Below are 18,570 nucleotides of genomic sequence, written 5' to 3'. Positions count from 1 at the left end.
AGCAGTGGTTTCAGGAGAAAAATGTGACTGCATTACCATTTCCTGCATATAGTCCTGACTTAAATCCCATTGAGAACATTTGGGGGATGATGAAGGAATGTGTGAATCAAAAGGGGTTGACAAAAATTGAAGACATGAAGAGAGAAGTGGTCCGATACTGGGACAGCATAACTCACGAAACACTAACCTCTCTGATAGGAAGTATGCCTACCCGTCTTAGACTGTGCCGTGAAGCTCAAGGAGACTTGATAAAATATTAAATTGTTACCTACACAGCATGAAAAGGTCAGTTCACTTTCACAATACATTCAATTTTATCTGATTTGTTCTCGTTTAATAATATGAAATGCTTTAGCTATTCTCAATAATTTTGAACCATACTGTATTTGATTGCAACACCTGATGCTTCAATTTACTAAAAATATCACAAAGACCCAAACCCTACTTTGGAGTGGTATAAAACGAAAAGCGACATTATTGAAAAAATTAAGTCAGAGATGGAGAAAGGAAAGCAAGAGAAGCAACAAGGAAACTCAGCTACCAAACTAAAGTAGCTGAAAAAGAAATTTCGTCGTAGCTGATAGTGTACATAACACTTCGGTTTTGTCTTCTTTAGCCTTACGCTACTTTTACTCGCAGGATGTTTTAGGTATGTGACGATGGGGGACACCAGAAATGGGCCTTACACACTGTTCCCAAGTGGGGAATAGAACCTGGGTCTCGGTGTGACGAGCGAACGTTTCAACCACGAGGCTACACCACCAACCGACTGTGGATAAGACGTAGTGAAAAACGTGTGTAAAACCTGAATTACTCACTTAGCCTGAAAGTCCCGGACCTGGTGACTTAAATGGTCTGTATTGTAATACAAACTATCACCACTTTTGCTTTTACAGTCGTCACAGGAATTGTTATCTGAAATATCCTGCTTATATTTTCATGACATTTGTGTCTTTACCTCTTTGTGATTGGTTTCCCTGTATATGTAACTCGAACCTATTCTGAGTTTTAATTGTGATAAATATGTTAGTACTGTTTTAAAGATGTGGTTGCATTGGTCGTATTAAATGAATGGTGAGGTTTGAAAAAATTATTTCTATCTTTGACATTGGATGATATCTTTTTCTAGAAATTATGATCGTTTCAGGGGTGTGGGTAGGGGTGTGGGTGTGGGTGTGGGTGTGGGTGTGGGTGTGGGTGTGGGTTGGGGGCCAGTTTTCTGAGTATAGAACTTCTTTATTACGATAAAATTAAATATTCATAGAATTGCATCTGTTTACACTCCGCCTTATATTTGTGCCTAAGATATCATGCTATAATATGTGACCAAACATGAAATAAGGGATTTTATAGGTTAAAAATCTCATTATATCATAAAATTCAGTAGGAATACAGGAATACATGAATGCGAATGCTAGCTTAAATGTTATGTCATGTCTTATATATTCTTAAAAATGGGTTTAGTTTGTTTAGTACTTATGTAATAATTATATATTTTAGATATATTGTTGCATTGATTTATAATATACTGAACATCATTGAAAACGCACCACCTGTAAATTTTGAAATAAGGCAATAGAATCTTTTGGAAATGGAAAATTAATGGTGGGAATTTTGATAATAACACACTAGATCGCAAATAACGCTCTACAGTAAAAAACGGATCGTTCGAACACATCATCGAACACATCACATGAAAACAACAAAATTCATGCACATCACACACGAAGGGCACAAATTGCATGCAGAAAGCATGCTGTTCAGGGGTATAAATGACCTTCGGCACAAAACCGTTCTCATTTTCGCAGTACTTTCGTAAGTAAAGTTTTTTCGCCATGCCAAGATTGTCACCAGAGGAACGAGAACAGGCCTTGGGTATGTTGCAGGTCGGCGCTTCAAGCAGAAACATTGCACGACGATTTGGGTGTCATCATTCGACCATTCTGAGGCTTGCTAACAGATACCAACAAACAGGAACCAGCAGGGACCGGCAACGCCCAGGTCAGGCACGTGTTACCACCCCTCGTCAAGATCGAGACATTGTACGGCGCCATATTCGGGATCGAACCTTGCCCGCTGCCAGAACCGCCAACGCTGTCCAGGGTCGACGTGGTTTGATCAGCGCTTCCACCGTCCGACGCCGTCTCCGTGCGGCAGGGTTACGTTGTCGACGCCCTTACGTTGGACCCATCCTGACTGACAGGCATCGCCGTGAACGCCGACAATGGGCTGAACAGCATCGTGTGTGGTTGTTACGACGTTGGCATGGTGTGGTGTTCTCCGACGAGTCGCGTTTTCACTTGCGAAATGCTGACGGGCGTCTACGGGTATGGCGTCGACGGGGTGAACGTTATCATCAGGATTGTGTTGTGCAAACCGATCGGTGGGGTGGAGGCAGCAGTATGGTGTGGGGAGTTGGGGATAAGTTATCACCACAGAACCGCTGTGATTGTTTGTCGTGGCAGAGTGAATGCCGTTTACTACCGTGACAACATTCTTCAGAAGAACGTCGTTCCCTTCTTTCACCAGCATCAAGATCTGCACACATTTCAACATGACAATGCACGAGCCCACACTGCACGTGTTTCGATACAGTATCTGGCTAACAACAACATTCCTCTACTTCATTGGCCTGCATTGTCACCAGATTTGTCACCCATCGAACACTTGTGGGATTACATCGGCCAACGCCTCGCACGTCGTCCGCAGATCAACAACCTTGGGGAACTCGACAATGCCTTGCAGCAAAAGTGGAATGCAGTGCCTCAGGACTTTATTCAGAGACTTATCCGTTCAATGAGGAGACGTTGCACAGCTTGTGTTGCTGCTAACGGGGGTCATACACGCTACTGACTTTCCATTTTGACCCCATCTTTATTTCATTGTCAGCTGCATTAAATCTTCACTGTTTTGCTTGATTGTTTTTTGCTTCTTTTCTTTATCAAACATTGGTCTACACAAATATGTAAAATTTACATAGATTGCTCACTTCTGCTCTTAGAAATCCACAATTTTAGGGGTGGTGCGTTTTCAATGATGTTCAGTATATATTCGATGTGACAAAATGTTTTCAGATAAGTAAGAGTCAACGAGAGAATAGCCTGCTATTAAACAATCCGCACACACAGTGAATTTTAAGGAAGAAACTTGACGTCATATCTTTCCATTGTATCCTGTGTTCTACTAATACATCTATTGAATATGATAATGATATCAATGTCAATAATTAAATTGCTTTGAGAAGGTATTTTATTGATGTATTTCTCTTCCCATGTACAACCAATGCTTTCAAGAGTTTTATCCGATGACCGAATAGGGGTTAATGTCATATAAGGTCCGACTTGTAGAAAGAACCTGTTATATCTACATGTAGTATACATAGAAGAAAGCTGATGCGACTTGGAATCTCGCGATAATCTCGTCTTTTATGAGCAATACAAGGAGACGCTGGCGGTAATTGCTGAATGTTTTTGCAAATGAAAAGAGGAAAACCGCCTATCATTCCCTTTTACAGGAACTGGAAGAAAAAGACCCTCTCACTCTTGATTTCACTGAGAATGGATTCAAATAAATTCCATTTATATCTAGAATGGGAAAAGACAAAGGGAGAGAACTAATTGGTCAAATCACACGAAACAGAGAAGCTGATATTTCCCTCGTGTCACTTTTAACTGTTTGAGAGCTTGTCAAAACTGATACGACTAGGGTGTTATAACGTTGCAGCTCGAGTCGATTCTGCAGCTAGTTACTAGTAGTCGCACCTGGAGTATGGATTATACGAGGGGCGTTCAATAAGTTTTGCAAGCTGGCCATTTGTGTTTACATCTACAGTGTCAGCTCTTAGCAGGTGTTACCTTAGTCAAACCATAATGTTGACACATATATTAACAATTCCTAGACACAACAATAATTTAGATATAATTGCTCTATTGACCGCAAGGGTCTCCACAATCATGGATTCCCTTAAACATGAGCAACGCGCTATGGAAAAGTTCGTTACAAAGGAAGGATGCAAAGCTACAGAAATACATAATCGCATGTGTATTGTGATGGGTGAGGATGCTCCCAGCTTTTCCACAGTTTGTCGCTGGTCTCTCCAGTTTAAGCAGGGCAGGAAGTCGCTAGACGATGAACCACGGTCAGACAGGCCCTCAGAGGTCACCCAACCTGAAGTTATCGCCGCTATAGAAAAGGGAATTTTAGCAGACCGGCGAGTGAAAGTGTCAGAACTGTCTTTGGAATTCCAGATAACGGTTGGGAGTGTTGAAAAGATAATTCATGATCATCTTGGAATGTGCAAAGTGTCTGCAAGATGGGTACCCAGAAACCTCAGCGCTCAAGATCGCCATCAAAGAACGCAAAGTTGTACGGAGCTCCTTGATCTCTACAATGCAGATGAAGCTAGATTTCTTTCTTGTCTGGTGACCGGTGACGAAACATGGATCCACCACTGGGACCGTGAAACTAAACTGAAATCGTTGCAGTGGAAGCACCCCAGTTCTCCACCTCAATAGAAGTTTCGCACTCAACCATCTGCCGGCAAGGTTATGGCCAGTATCTTTTGGGATGCCAAAGGCATATTATCAACTGATTGCTTGCCACACAAAACTAGATTGAATGGTCAATATTATGCCAACTTAATGCAAGAACTGAAAATCCATTCGTCAGAAACGTCGTGGAATGTTGTCACGTGGTGTTGTCACGTGATATTCTGCTTTTGCACGACAATGCCAAAGTTCACAAGTCTCGAGTAGCTCAGGCTGCAATACGTGAATGTGGATTCGAACAGTTAAGTCACCTAGCCTACAGCCCAGACCCAACCCCCAGCGACTACTTCGTATTCAGGAACCTGAAATCTGTCTTACATGGAAGGCAATTCCGGGATGACGAAGATGTCAAAGCTGCCACAGAGGCTTGGTTAGTGGGGCAACCTGAAGACTTCTACAAAAGTGGTATCAAAAGCCTTAAAGAAAAATGGAATAAGTGCCTTGAGATGAAGGGATGTTATATTGAAAAATTAAAGTAAAAAATTGGTCATGTAAGTCTTTTTTATATCGAAGTTGCAAAACGTATTGAACCCTCCTCGTAAATAAATGTGACAAAAAATTAAAGAAGAAAGTCAGTGTATTAATAGATTTCACCTTAAATCGGTTGTTTCTGTGTGTTGCTTCGATATTTTCAGGTCAGAATCAATACAAATCAACATTCAGTGTGTCCTACAAAGTGCAGTATTCCCCATAAGCCGTTAGTATCAAAGGATGAAATGTCGTGATCAATGGGTGTGTGTAATATCGTGTTACGGATGCAGCTGTTAATGTGAGGAAGAAAGGTCACCGCTGTTCATTTGTTATCCCATCCCACCAGTGCCAACAGGACAGGTTCCGCTTGCTGGCTTGCAGTTTGTAAGGAAGCTAAAACGACGAGCCTCACACATGGGATTAATTCAATGGTATTTATTAAAAACTGTTTGCATCGCATCAGTTAACAACACGTGTGTTACATCATCAGACAGCAGATACCAGTGTGCAAATCAAAAACAATAGTAAGAAAATAAGGAACATCTGTTTTCTTGGCGATCCATTAGTTATCATTTACCTGTTTATCAGCTGCTTGTCATAACATACTAATAAAGTATGTATGCTACATATCACTTGCTGGTGATCACTTAAGCTTGACAAAAGTGAAAGAATTTACATCGAAACGGTGCTCTGTGCAAAAACAACCCCCCAAAACAAGTTCCGGTAGAGCTGATCGATTGTTCAGAATATTTACAAGTTTTAAGGGAACACTGACATAAATAATGTGGCGTTTACAGAGAAAATCTTTCCTTTGGTTAAGGCAGCATCAAACAGCCTGTGCTGTCTTACATACGAAAGCAAATTATACTATAGGTAAAATATGATCAACTTCACGCAAGTAACAGTGAGACAGTATCCTTCGAAATATAAGTTGGAGTGTAATGTTCATCGCTGTCGAGGGGAAAGTATCGCTCCTCACACATTGTTCACTGGTATTTAAACCAGAACATCGGATATCAAGGAAATGAATGTCAGATTCGTATAAGCAACGCTATGCAATGTCCTCGTCAAGTGTAACGGTAATCCAGTATGCGTAAAGGGTAACTCAACAGGGACTGTCGACTAGAGAACGAACATGTGTCACCCGCTTATAATGGGCAGCCTCTCGCTTTAATCTGAAATGTAAGATAGAAGCTGTGGTTGAAAAGATACGCACACACATGCACGCACACACACACACACACACACACACACACACACACACACACAAGAATACAAAACAAAACATCTTGTTGACTTTAAATATTCACATACATTTGGTTTAATTTTGCGGGTTCAAATATGATATGTGAAATATTTTTTGTAACCACAGGATTTACCATTGACATCAAATGCAAGATATGTATTTACTGAGACTGCCAGGCCTACTACTGAAACTGAACATTCCCGGTCATCTCGGGTAAATCTACCATAGATCTCTCCAGGCAGATGCGTTCTGTGTGAGGACTATCATCCTTTAAACAAATGATGCAATTTACACTGAATCGTTTACATTACATGCTACAAGATAGTATATTTTGTGTTGTTTACAAGGCTATAGGGACTGGCTGTCACGCTGAACACTCATTTTACAACGACGAATGTTGGTAGTAACTTTATTGAATAATCTCAGTTACTTCATCATCATAATTATGTTGATGAGTTAGAAATGTTTCTTCTTTACATTCGACTCTTTGACAGAGGTCTGAGGTGATTCAAGGGAGATAAAGCAAACCTTTGCGTTAACAATGTTTCTTCATCTCTTCAGCTAATTCGACTCTTCGATGGAGGTCTGAGGTGATTCAAGGGAGATAAAACAACCTTTGTGTTGGTGTTGGTAGAATCCTAAAGCCTTGCCTTAGAAGTGACATAAGACGTGCAAATTCGTAGTCTAGACTACGATAGTCTAGACTGTGTCTCTAATGCTAATATCTCAGGGTATACTTGGTAATAGATTTAAACTTCCCTACTGCTATAGATCACGCAAGCAGTATTAAACAAAATAGCAACACTCAATAGCAACAACTCGACATTGATATTGATAGTGACACCGATTAGAATCAGCATCCGCATTTTAACGGTACGTAAGTCCCAAAACATTCAAATTACATTAAAACTGTCCACTGTTTTTAATCGCAGCAAAACTGTATTTTTATTGTATGGTTGGATGTGTCTAAATTCCTAACAACTGAAGAGGTGATGTAAATCCAGCTAAGCTCCATGCAAGTAGCAACCAGATGTTGTTTAAGTCCCGTGGTCTCTAGGATGTGAACTAACTTCGGTTGTTGGAGTCCTGTAGCCAATTTTTACACTGTCTTGTCCGAATGTGAAATCCAGTTTTAGTGATAGATGCTATAATACTGACAGTGTGACATTCTAGTTGGTTTTCCTGTTCTTCGCTGACAGGTATTTATACTTTACATGTATTTAAGGTGAATTTAAACTTTGTTTTAGTCACGATGTGTCTAAAATACTACTAATGTGACTTGAAATATTACCTCACACGGCATCTTAACTTTCAAATTCAACCAGAACTCAATGTCATTTCAACATTGAACCACCCACTTGCATATGCTATTTTAACGTTGATATAACCCCTACAAAAACAATCATTTCAACATTGTTATTCTCTCTGTAAATTGTTTTCTCTTATGAAAATGCGAATCTTAATAACAACTAAACCAATAAATGACCATAGAACTCACTGACTGATATTATTTTCAATAATTTCTATAGTATATCACTTCCTCGATGTACAGTAAGATTGACTATCTTCTCTTACCAATTGGCCATTTTCGCACCTTCCTTGTGCATCTGTCTGTCAGTGATTTCTCTACAAGGTTTTGGAATAAAACCAGGAATCTGAAACGAACAGACACAGACTGACCATGATACTACATAAAAGAATCATTAGTAAGCGTTAAAAAACAAAACCAAAACAAACGAAAAACACCGAAAAAACAACACAACAACAGGCACAGATTGATAACCACATTATCCAAAATAGTGGTTATGGTATATGATCTACATATAATCAATCAGAGTGGGTCATCACAATATTGGCACCTTCTCTGTCGCTAGCAATAGAAGAAAACGTTATTAGACAGAAAAAATGATGACAACTGAAGGTAGTAACCTGCAAACCTCGGGTACACAATAAAAAACAGAGGTTTAAGCGTAACTCCCTACCTTTTACCGTCCTTTTCAATAACACAGTGTCCCTCTTGATTGTCATATGCTCTGCTGAGTTGGACACTATTTTCTTCAGAATACGTCGTCCATACACCATCTCCATCCAGCCACTGCCAGACACTGCTTTCCTTATATCTGGCACTTGCCTCTTTAGGCTTCGGTACTCCGGCTGTATTGAATATTAAAGTTACCACGTGACTCGGAAATGTGTGCATGCAAATGCATTATTCTAAACATTTAACTAATCCTCAGAAGTATGAAAACCTGTTTCCCCGTGTATTCTGAAAGGCCATTTGTCACAGTTATCTCCTCTGAGATTTTCTGTGACCCGGAAGTATGATCTGACCCGTAGCTATTGTTTGGTGAGAGTTTCACAGTATACAACGAAGGATAACTCTTTTAACATCTTAAACAAAATGTGCACGTTTTCACTAACCTGTTAGTGCAGTGGGCTGTTGGTCATGCTGGAAACTCTTTTGCTTTTTTGTTTGTTCCATCAAACAAGAAACAGGATCTCTGCCAAATTAAATGACAAGTGTAGGAATGTCAGACACATACCAGTGCAATCCTGAAATTATGACTGTTCATTTGAGTATATGTAACCAGAAATACTACTCACCGAACACAGACATCAAACTTGCCACCTTGTCCGTATCTATATACACCAATCTTTCCCGTTTTCCATTTCACCTGCATACAGTGAGACAAACGTTTTACCTTGTGCAACAGTAAACTAATGATGTAATTGCAAGAATCATTCCACATCTGCTCACATATACCCAGAGGCAGAAGTTATTGTGACATGGAATGTTTTCTTTGGTAGTCATGTGAATTTATTTTGGGTTAGAACACGCGTGTTTAAATGGTCGAAGGAAAGGCATGCAAGCAGTGGTCCAACAGGTAGAAATGTTTCAGAAGCATGACATATTCGGGACACATTTGCACCCAGTGCAGTCGTAAGACTCATAAAAGTCAGAAAAGCACCTCTATTCACCGTTCTGGGATTGATTTTACATCCCACACGTTTGCATGTTTCCTTCGATCGGGTACCTTAGCATGCATAGGAACACCATTTGGCACGGAAGGCCACGTTTTTAACCCAGACAGCCAAGTTATGGACTGTCCCCATAGTGCCGCCAACCAGTAGCGACCCACGACAAGACACTTCTTAAAAGTCCCAACCAGCATGCTAGCTAGACTCACAGTCCGACGGACAGTGCTTAGTTCAGAACACTGTCGATGTGAAGCAGACAGCACTTGCAATGGACAATTATCTTCACTGATGACTGGGCGAGGAGTAACGGTTACATCAGGCATTTGTATGATTGTGATAGAAGGGAACTTTAATTGCTGTGTGGTTTGGTTATTTTGCAAATTTTCACTTTACTGATTTCGCTAAAGATCGCACCTGGTGTGAGATTTTAAAACAATCACGCCATACCAAACATTGGTCGAGTTAAAGTTAAAATGATTCCCTGGTTCCCGATTCGTAACACTATGAACGCATTTGGGTTGAAATGGAGAGAGAATTTGAGAATCCTCAAACAGTACTGCAGGAACTCTAAGTCCTACCTCGAATATGGAATGACAGTACCTAGGACTCTTCATCAGCCTTATGCGAGACCTTAGTGAAGTGAACGAGCCAGATCTGCATCAGCGCACAAGGAGAACACTCTCTCTACTGACAGTCTGAAGTCCTCATGTACATGTGTTGTGGCTCATCTGCATATGTCTGGTACGCTGCTGTTATGGACATTAGATCGTTACCATACCTTGAAACATTTACCTTTCAATGTAATAAAATTTCATTCGCGCCGGTAAAAGTTTCTGTGTCTTCGTTGTGTAGCAATAACACCTGCCTTTGAGCAAATATATTTTGTCCTAAGAGCCTTTAGAATGTTGATACTGCTGGTGACAAAGGATATCTCACCATCACTCTGTCTGACTGTCGTCTAATCACTGTCCCGCTGCTGCTGGGTCCGCCATCGTCGTCGGTCTTTTGCCAGTCTGCGCCTGATGGTATGTCCGACATGGAACAGTCATTTTTTGACATCAGCACTATCAAGGAGGGACTTTGTAATGGAATTAACTCATGCACATTCTCAAAAATACATTATTCTTGCAGTTTTGCAAAGTCAAACAATGTTTCCCCTTTGATATACTAGCATTTCCCACTAAAAGAGGTGAACGTTGACAAAGTTAAATATCTTCAGAGGATTTCTGCTCGCATTGGCAAATTCAAAACGAAGTAGTTTGGTTTAAGAAATGTAGTAAAGCGTCCAGTACATCGATAGTCTGATATCGTTCCCTACCACTGATTTACCAACCTGAGATATATAGGGGAGAGCGATTAGATCGCCTTATCTGTGTCATAGCTACATCTCACTATTACGAGTGATAAGAGGAATAACTTTCAAATATACTGAACAAAAATAGTTAGGTGTATATTCAAATTCTGAAATTATGAATAATGACCTATTTATTCATTGACACACTGATAAATTATCAATCATAAATATACCAATATCCTTAACTTATTTTGTCCAGTATAGTTAATGTCCCCGTTATGACGATCATGTCCTGCGGCTCCAGCAATTTAAGGTACAATGGGGCATGCTCCATTTATCAACATTTAGAAGAACCTCATATGAGTCCTGATCAGAAGCTGCTCGATAATTCATCGTTAAGGCAGAGAGAGAGAGAGAATTCTAAGGCTCTCGTTCACATTTGGAATGTGCAAGTTTGAGTAATGTCCCAGTTTGGCTTGCACCATACATTTCCTTGGGAACTACTGACTACCCCCAACTGTGTTTATCGTTGACTGGACAAGGAATATTCACTCTGGTAACATCGTTATTCATGCACATATACCCACGTGAGTCGAAAAGGTACGATCGATGGATGGATGTGGAAGACATTTGTCGTGTTTATTCGTCGTACATTTTCTCAGTGAATAAATACCAGTGAACACCTCGTTTGATACTTAAGTCCTGATCCAGAAAAAAGAATAATCTGTTATTGTATCATGGACAAAAACACTTTAAACGGTACCTCTTTCAACCAGCATTCCGATCTGAATCCGTCCGTCTCTTCTTGGGGATCTTGGTTGGTCGTCTACAATCTTCAGGTCAAAGTGTCCGCCTAGGCCATACCTGTACCGGTTGCACTCGCCATGATCCCAGGCAACCCACACGGACTCTACAAAGTAGAATAGAGTAAGTCAACTCTCCAGCTACCTTCAGGAAGATACATTACAGTGAAAGCTGTCTGAACCGGCACCCCACGAGGGCGAAATAAGTGGTTTAGGCAGGCTGCCGGATTAGACAGTGACCATAATTTTCCAACAACACCCGTTTTGTCTGTGAATTATGGTTTTCTTCAAATTTGTATCGATAAGCTTCACGCTTTTCTTTTCCCAATTGTTCGAAACAGTTTTCCTGCCAGTTTGATATTTAACTTTTGGAGAGGGCCGAGGAAGAGTATCAAAGTCAGCAGAATTTGTTTAACAAGTGTTAATTCTAAACATGCCTTCTTAGATGGTCTAGCCATCATGACACAGAAAGTGACTGACGAGTCAATAAAACCAATGTTATTGACATCATGGGTCCTTGATTGGACTGTTCATGGCCATGCCGGTTTAGATAGTGTTAACTGCACTTAAAACTGCTTGTTAGGACAGGAAAGTCGGGTCGGAAAACGGCATAGACTTGTGACGGATTACAGCACTGTTTCCATAATAGCGTTGTAAACTGGCTGGACCACACTTTTTGAGCCGGTTTTGACAGTGTGCTGGATTAGACAAGTATCAGTGTTCGTAGGTTTCACTATATATCGTCTCCTTTACAAACACATGACGATAAATTGATCTTAATGCTAATGTCCACTTAATGGCCGGCATATTATGAAAAGAGAAGCGGACATTGTATTAACGATTCCTTTTTGCAAAGGGACGTTAACCTCGTTTTTCTACAGAAGAGCGGGGATCCTAATTTAGTTCTAAGGGTAAGTTGGGTTTCTTAACGGGGATATTGAAAATTCCTTGTAACATGACTTTTATGTCTTAAATGTCTCAGTTCCTTCTGGACCCGTGAAGGTCCCGGGGTAGAATAGGTCTTCATCAACCCATGCTTGCCATAAAAAGCGACTATGCTTGTCGTAAGAAGTGACCATCGGGATCGGGTATTCAGGCTCGCTGACTTGGTTGACACATGTCATCGGTTCCCAACTGCGCAGATCGATGCCCATGTTGTTGATCACTGGATTGTCTGGTCCAGACTCGATTATTTACAGACCGCCGCCATATAGCTGGAATATTGCTGAGTGCGGCGTAAAACTAGACTCACACAATCACTCACTCACTTCCTTCTGCTCCATGGTTGGTGATAGTGCCAGGACCCTCCATGTCCTGGTCATCCCACTTCCAGTCCACGCCCCTCATCACTCGTGATCCAAGGATGGGTAGACCCTCTGACTCGTAGACATTGTCAAACACGTCAGTTGCCTTGCGGTCACCCCTCCGTCCACCGACGTCCCGACTACTAGTGGACCCATACTAAATAGACATTTCAATATTGTATCTGCAGCCAATCCAGAATGTGAAATGAACATTAAGACAATAAATAAACACAAATAAGGACGTTTATTTCAATGAACACACTTGCAACGAACTGATATACCGAATTGTTTTTGCTTCTTGTCACTTGCGGTATATTTCACACGAAATGCATGTTACGATCTACATGCATATAACTAACTAAAGTTGGTAGCCCGTTTTCAGTTCCATGTAGCCACATCTTGATGTACAGGGGCCCATTTCACAAAGTGACCGTCGCGCTGCGACTGTCGCGAGTCCAGGTTACGATCGCTCTGTGGAGTGGGGCCAAGGGAATGATACATACCGGTGTGGTCCGTGTGGTTAAACTAAGTTTGATTTCATATTCTAGTAACAATGTAGCTATATATAGTCTTGGCCTTTGCTGCAAACAATAATGGGCATATGCTCAGTCTCCATACAGTAAAACAAGGAGCACATACCTTGTCCATCTCTTTGGGATCTGATGTTCTCTCTGTACTTCGTCTTCTTTCAAATGACGACACAGGTGACATACTGTTTCCAGGATCCTTATGTCATGGACATGTAATAGGGAAAGTATTACTCCACCCTTACCCTTCGAATGCACGTATGCCCTGACGTATATTTCCATATTTAATACCTATTCAAACGCAGATGGCTCACACTTAAACGGAATTAAAAGAAGATCGCTTGGGCCAGCTGGAATGAACTATGTGAAGCGTAGTATCAGTGTGCAAACATACATTAACAACCGTCTTGAAGCAGTACACTCTGGGTGTATTGTAACACGTGAAGATCCGGGCTACATTTAGTCTTTCGAAACCCATGCCTGCTGTAAGAGGCGACTAAAGGGATTAGGTGGCCAGGCTCGCTGAAGCAGCTGACACGTCTACGTATCCCCGTTGCGTAGATCGATACTCATGCTGTTGATCACCGAATTGTCTGGATTGACTCAATTATTTACAGACGGATGCCCCATAGCAGGAATATTGCTAAGTGCGACGTAAAACTAAACTCACTCAGTCACTGGGGGTGGTGCACTGTTGGACACACATACCGTTTCAGCTGCACTGACGTCTAATGTTTCCCCAGCTCGCAGTTCTCGCCTCAAAGAAGGAAAAGGTGGAGAGCTGTTCCCAGTATCGTTCTGCCATGGAGATTTATGATACAATGTAAATTACTACATCTAAGCAACATTCGGTATGGCTTATACATGTACAGTATTCCTGGCCCATAATTCCATAATTACTCCTAATCTATTTACCTGAATGTCTTGGTGGGGAGCGGGGCTCGGGATGTCCTTGTTCTCTACACCCCTTCCATCCGAACGTGTAGATGTGTCTTGCTGCGGTACCTGTCAAGTCACAACACACTGTATACCTTAAAATAACTTGCCCACAAAACAACTGGCTATCCTATATATGAATGCAGAAACTAAGCAAAAGAGCACAAAATATGAAATACCATTAAAAACCTAAGCAAACGATAACAACAGATGTAATACCATAAAACAGATAGGAAAATGCCATTTTAGAAATATTTTGTTCGTGCTCAGATAAAGTAAATAATTCATCAATCAGTAGCTAATGTGATGAATCATGATATAATCTTGCATGATGTAAAAATGTATCATAACCCAACATTCAGAAAGAGTGATAAGAGTGATATACACTCTTCAAAAAGTCAAAACAAATAAACGCAAGATGAAATTCAAAAATGATACTTACAGTTTTGTACATATATGTAAACTCAAACATTTTTAAGGTTGGCTCATTGTTTCTGGAATGTTTTAGAAGATCATGCTTGACCAAACGCAACCAAAAATGATTTTGAACGGTTTTATCAATCAGGATTGTCATGATGTGCGTGGATGTCACGCAGCACGAATATCAGGCACAATGATTGTTTCTCACGTGCAAAACATGAGTACAGCATGTGACTATAAAAGACCCAAATGAATGTCACAATTTCATCGATCTTTGCAAGTATTGTACACGAAAATGGGTTGTCTCAACTCTGCAGATCGAAATGAGGAAATTGGACGATTGCAAGCTGGCGAATCAAAGAGTGAGGTGTCAAGCATCTTCATCGTTGATCCTAGCACAATAACTCGATTGTGGGTTCGATTTCGTCAAACAAATTCGACAAATGACCGTCCAAGATCAGGAAGACGTAGAGTCACCACACCTGCCCAAGATCGGTACATCCGGGTAACCCACCTACGTGACCGCCATCGTACCGCCCGGGACACAGCACAAGAACAGGTTGAAAAGTTGACCCGCCTTGACACGACTACATCGGCGTCGACGAGTGAGATGGTGTAACACGGTTCTGCTATGGAATTAGGCAAACAATGGCGCATATAGTTTAGCGATGAATCCCGTTATCTCCTCAGGCGACGTGATGGTAGAGACCGTACCTACAGACGTCATGGCCGTTTTGCTCTTAACTGCATCAGACATGTGGACAAATTCGGTGAAGAAAGTGTTATGGTGTTGGGAGCGATCTCATACACCCGCAGATGGAACTTGTGCTTGTCCAAGGCAATCTGAGTGCCAATCGATACTCCACCTTGTTGACCGTCAACAGCAGCTCTTCCAACAGGACAACACCAGGCCCCACATAGCACGTGCCATCGTGGACTACCTGGCCAGAAGCAACATCAGTACCTTCATCTGGCCCTCCAGATCCCCGGATCTAAACCCAATCGAATACCTTTGGGGTCAGATCGATAGACGGGTACGTCGACGTCGGAATCCATCACAGAATCCTCAACAGTTGTTCCACATGCTGCAGGAGGAATCCACAACAAAGCATCCAACGACTTATTTGATCTGTACCCAGGAAGTGTACGGCAGTGATAGCAGTTGGAGGTGGTCATACGAGGTACTGATTTCAACACCACTGTAGTGCCTGTGATGACCGTTGTGCTCGTAAAATATGGACAAGATAGCAATGCTTTGCTCCACAAAATTTAATTCATTCCGCTGATCTACACGTCCTTGAATAACACCAAATGTTCATTGATATCTGGGTTTTGCGGTTTTTTAAAGAGTGTATTTACAAAAAATGAAAATTAGCAAGCCAGCCGGGCCACTGACTGTGGAGATTTAGTGACCCGAATAGAATTTTACTCGCCTCAGGTCACTACCTGTAGGGTAGGGTACGCTTTACCATTTTCGAACGCCCAGTATCATTGTTGTTGTTTTTCCTGTAATTCATGCAAGTCATTTTTACGGCTATTTGACCTTTTATATATAGTGAAATCTATGTCGTCGAACAATGTCGACTAATCGATTGTTTGACTTGACTTTTTATATTTACCCTCGATCCAAAAAGGGAGTCAGTAAGGTATTGACTGACTTCATGCTTTGTTGACACGCTGTGTGAGGACAGATAACATCCTTGTAGTAAATATCAAAATCTTCTTCTTCAGTTACCCAGGCTTGTTGTAAATGTAGCGACTAGCGGGATCCCATGGTCAGAATCATAGACTTGGTTGACTCATGTCACCGCATCCTATTTGCCTAGATCGGTTGTGATCACTATACCGTCTCCATATAGCAGGAAGATTGCTGCTGCGTTAACCAACCAACCAACCAACCAACCAACCAACCAACCAGCCAACCAACCTTTATTAAAATTACATGGGTAAAGTGTACGTCGACTAAACCAGATCGGCATGCCACATACCACGGTGATATCTGGCGTTCTTTCTGTATGGTCTGCTCCTCCTAGTGACGACACTGATGGCGCACTGCTCCCTGGATCTCTCTGTAATTACAGAAACAATCCAACATCCGCCATGCTGACAATTGTTTTCTTGCTTCAGTTACATAGGTCTTGATAAATATTTCCACACAGAATACTTCTCCGACCATACACACGGAACTTAATTAAGCACCTCCTGACATATCTCACGTTTGAATGAGACCCGAACTTAAGCCTTTGGAGCACATAAGGGACATGATTGGTCGTCGTTTGCAACAGAAGAATCCCCCGGTACAGAATCTGGCCAAAATGGAAGCTGCTTAACGCCACGAATGGCGTAGTGTGCCCTTTCAGAGGATCAGGAGGCTGGCAAGGGGTATGCGGGGAGATTGCTGGCTGCCATACAGTGGAGGATGCACTCGCTATCGATTTGAATCGTGTAAGACACGCAAAATTACATTTTGAATGCTCACGTTCACCAATAAATTAAACATTAAACATTCAAGTGCCATTTTTGAACAGACGTGACTTTATTTGAAAATGAGTGATTTGTTGTTTTTTTAAATGAGCAATGATCATGGATAAATGAAAATGAACATGGATTCCAATTATTTTGTCGTTTTTCGTGAGTCAAAGTATCATACGGGTCAAAAGAATGTTATTTTCACGAAACTGCCAAACCTTGTGACTGTTTTATAGGCTTCTGAGGTTGATATTACGAATAAACTAATGTTACTGTCAATGTTACTTTCATCGTTGTCGCCACGAGACGTTTTATGAAGGTGTTAGAAACCTATCATTGCAAAAATACAGGTTATGCTTAAGTAAGTTCCTTGTGTATATATGTCAAAGAAGATCAGAAATTAGGTCCTCTACCGTACAAATTTGGGAAGGCAAAACATTCTTGAATAGCCAAGTGCATAAACAAGAAACCGTTGATGCGGCACTGCTGGTGTCACACACTATCTCTGCTGCACCTCTTTCACTCACGAAATCATGATAATTTACCTTAGGTTCCTGATGGCGACATAGACTCTTGATTTCCGTTCCGTTCAAAAGATTCCCATTTGACCAACTGACCACGTCTTGTAGAAATGTCTGTCAAGTAAACACACCACACACATAACACGTTTTCATTTATGACACAAACAGTGAGCATTATGTAATTTTCGATTATGAACTGTTGAGGGACAAAGTAAAAAAACACTCATTACCGAGTTGGCATCTCCCACAGGGATCCACACCATGGCACCCATCACCTCGCATGTCGTCTCTTTCGGTCTTAAGATCCTCAGTGTCGACAGAAGACAGTTCTTGTCCTAAAGAAATTGTTTTATATTTCTTATTTAGACATATAGGGTGTCATCTTAAAGTCGCCATAATGTAGTTTGTCATCAGTTACCAAAAGATTGTCTGGTCTAGATTCGAATATTTTTGGACCGCCGCCATATAGCTGGAATATTGATGAATGACTTTATTTCTAATTGAGACATATAAGTCGGCATAATGTAGTTTGTCATGAGTTACCATAAGACTGTCTGGACCAGACACGATTATTTATGGAAAGCCGCCAAATAGGTAGAATAGGCTGAATGCGTCAAACAGACAAATCCGTTACTATCGGTAAGTCTGTGTAGTGTACTAAAGAGTGTACGTACCTGTTGGGACAACCATGTGGTTTTTGTGTCAGTATCAGAAGCAGTTCTTTCTCCTGTCACAAGACCATCTGTCATAACAATGATCCGCGAGAGTTGAGATATCTCCGAACCACTACCACCTTGTCCTTGTAACCCAAAACAACAACATGGTCTGAAATACTAATCAATATCAACAATGTCCTCAAACGTGTAATCTTACACTGATATAAGGCATGGTGCTTTTGATACAATGTGACATACCGAGAGCTAATGATGCAACACTGACCAACAGTCCTTGAAGTAGAGGAGACGATCCACCAAGCTCAATCTTCTCTGAAACAGGAGATGTTATATATGACATATGACGATCGAAGTATTGCTAAATACTGTGAAACGTCTC

The 18,570-nt window shown here is 41.2% G+C and overlaps 2 protein-coding genes across 6 annotated transcripts in view; one reads left to right on the top strand and one right to left on the bottom strand.

The window, feature by feature from the left end:
* Window positions 1–3,983: 3,983 nt before the first annotated feature.
* Window positions 3,984–4,514, top strand: LOC137278927 (histone-lysine N-methyltransferase SETMAR-like). Its single transcript, XM_067811427.1, has one exon. It carries the CDS (start codon window positions 3,984–3,986, stop codon window positions 4,512–4,514), a length of 531 nt encoding a protein of 176 aa, XP_067667528.1.
* Window positions 4,515–5,438: 924 nt separating this feature from the next.
* The window catches only part of LOC137278212 (uncharacterized), an 18,395-nt gene continuing 5,263 nt past the window's right edge, over window positions 5,439–18,570 (bottom strand). For all 5 annotated transcript variants that reach the window (XM_067810424.1, XM_067810422.1, XM_067810423.1 and 2 more), the window contains exons 8-23: window positions 18,432–18,503; window positions 18,192–18,316; window positions 17,748–17,852; window positions 17,542–17,631; window positions 16,516–16,596; window positions 14,087–14,176; window positions 13,880–13,969; window positions 13,284–13,370; window positions 12,609–12,801; window positions 11,301–11,447; window positions 10,180–10,262; window positions 8,869–8,939; window positions 8,686–8,765; window positions 8,247–8,418; window positions 7,840–7,919; window positions 5,439–6,193 (exon numbers count right to left, since the gene is read on the bottom strand). In XM_067810424.1, coding sequence (XP_067666525.1) covers window positions 6,189–6,193; window positions 7,840–7,919; window positions 8,247–8,418; window positions 8,686–8,765; window positions 8,869–8,939; window positions 10,180–10,262; window positions 11,301–11,447; window positions 12,609–12,801; window positions 13,284–13,370; window positions 13,880–13,969; window positions 14,087–14,176; window positions 16,516–16,596; window positions 17,542–17,631; window positions 17,748–17,852; window positions 18,192–18,316; window positions 18,432–18,503 — 1,571 coding nt within the window. In that variant the 3' untranslated portion in view covers window positions 5,439–6,188. The remainder of the gene's footprint in view (window positions 6,194–7,839; window positions 7,920–8,246; window positions 8,419–8,685; window positions 8,766–8,868; window positions 8,940–10,179; window positions 10,263–11,300; window positions 11,448–12,608; window positions 12,802–13,283; window positions 13,371–13,879; window positions 13,970–14,086; window positions 14,177–16,515; window positions 16,597–17,541; window positions 17,632–17,747; window positions 17,853–18,191; window positions 18,317–18,431; window positions 18,504–18,570) is intronic.

Source organism: Haliotis asinina, chromosome 3 (assembly GCF_037392515.1).
Source record: "Haliotis asinina isolate JCU_RB_2024 chromosome 3, JCU_Hal_asi_v2, whole genome shotgun sequence".
In the NCBI taxonomy this organism is placed as follows: domain Eukaryota; kingdom Metazoa; phylum Mollusca; class Gastropoda; order Lepetellida; family Haliotidae; genus Haliotis; species Haliotis asinina.
Note: the sequence above shows the minus strand (reverse complement) of the source record. Positions and strands in the feature narration are given on the sequence as shown.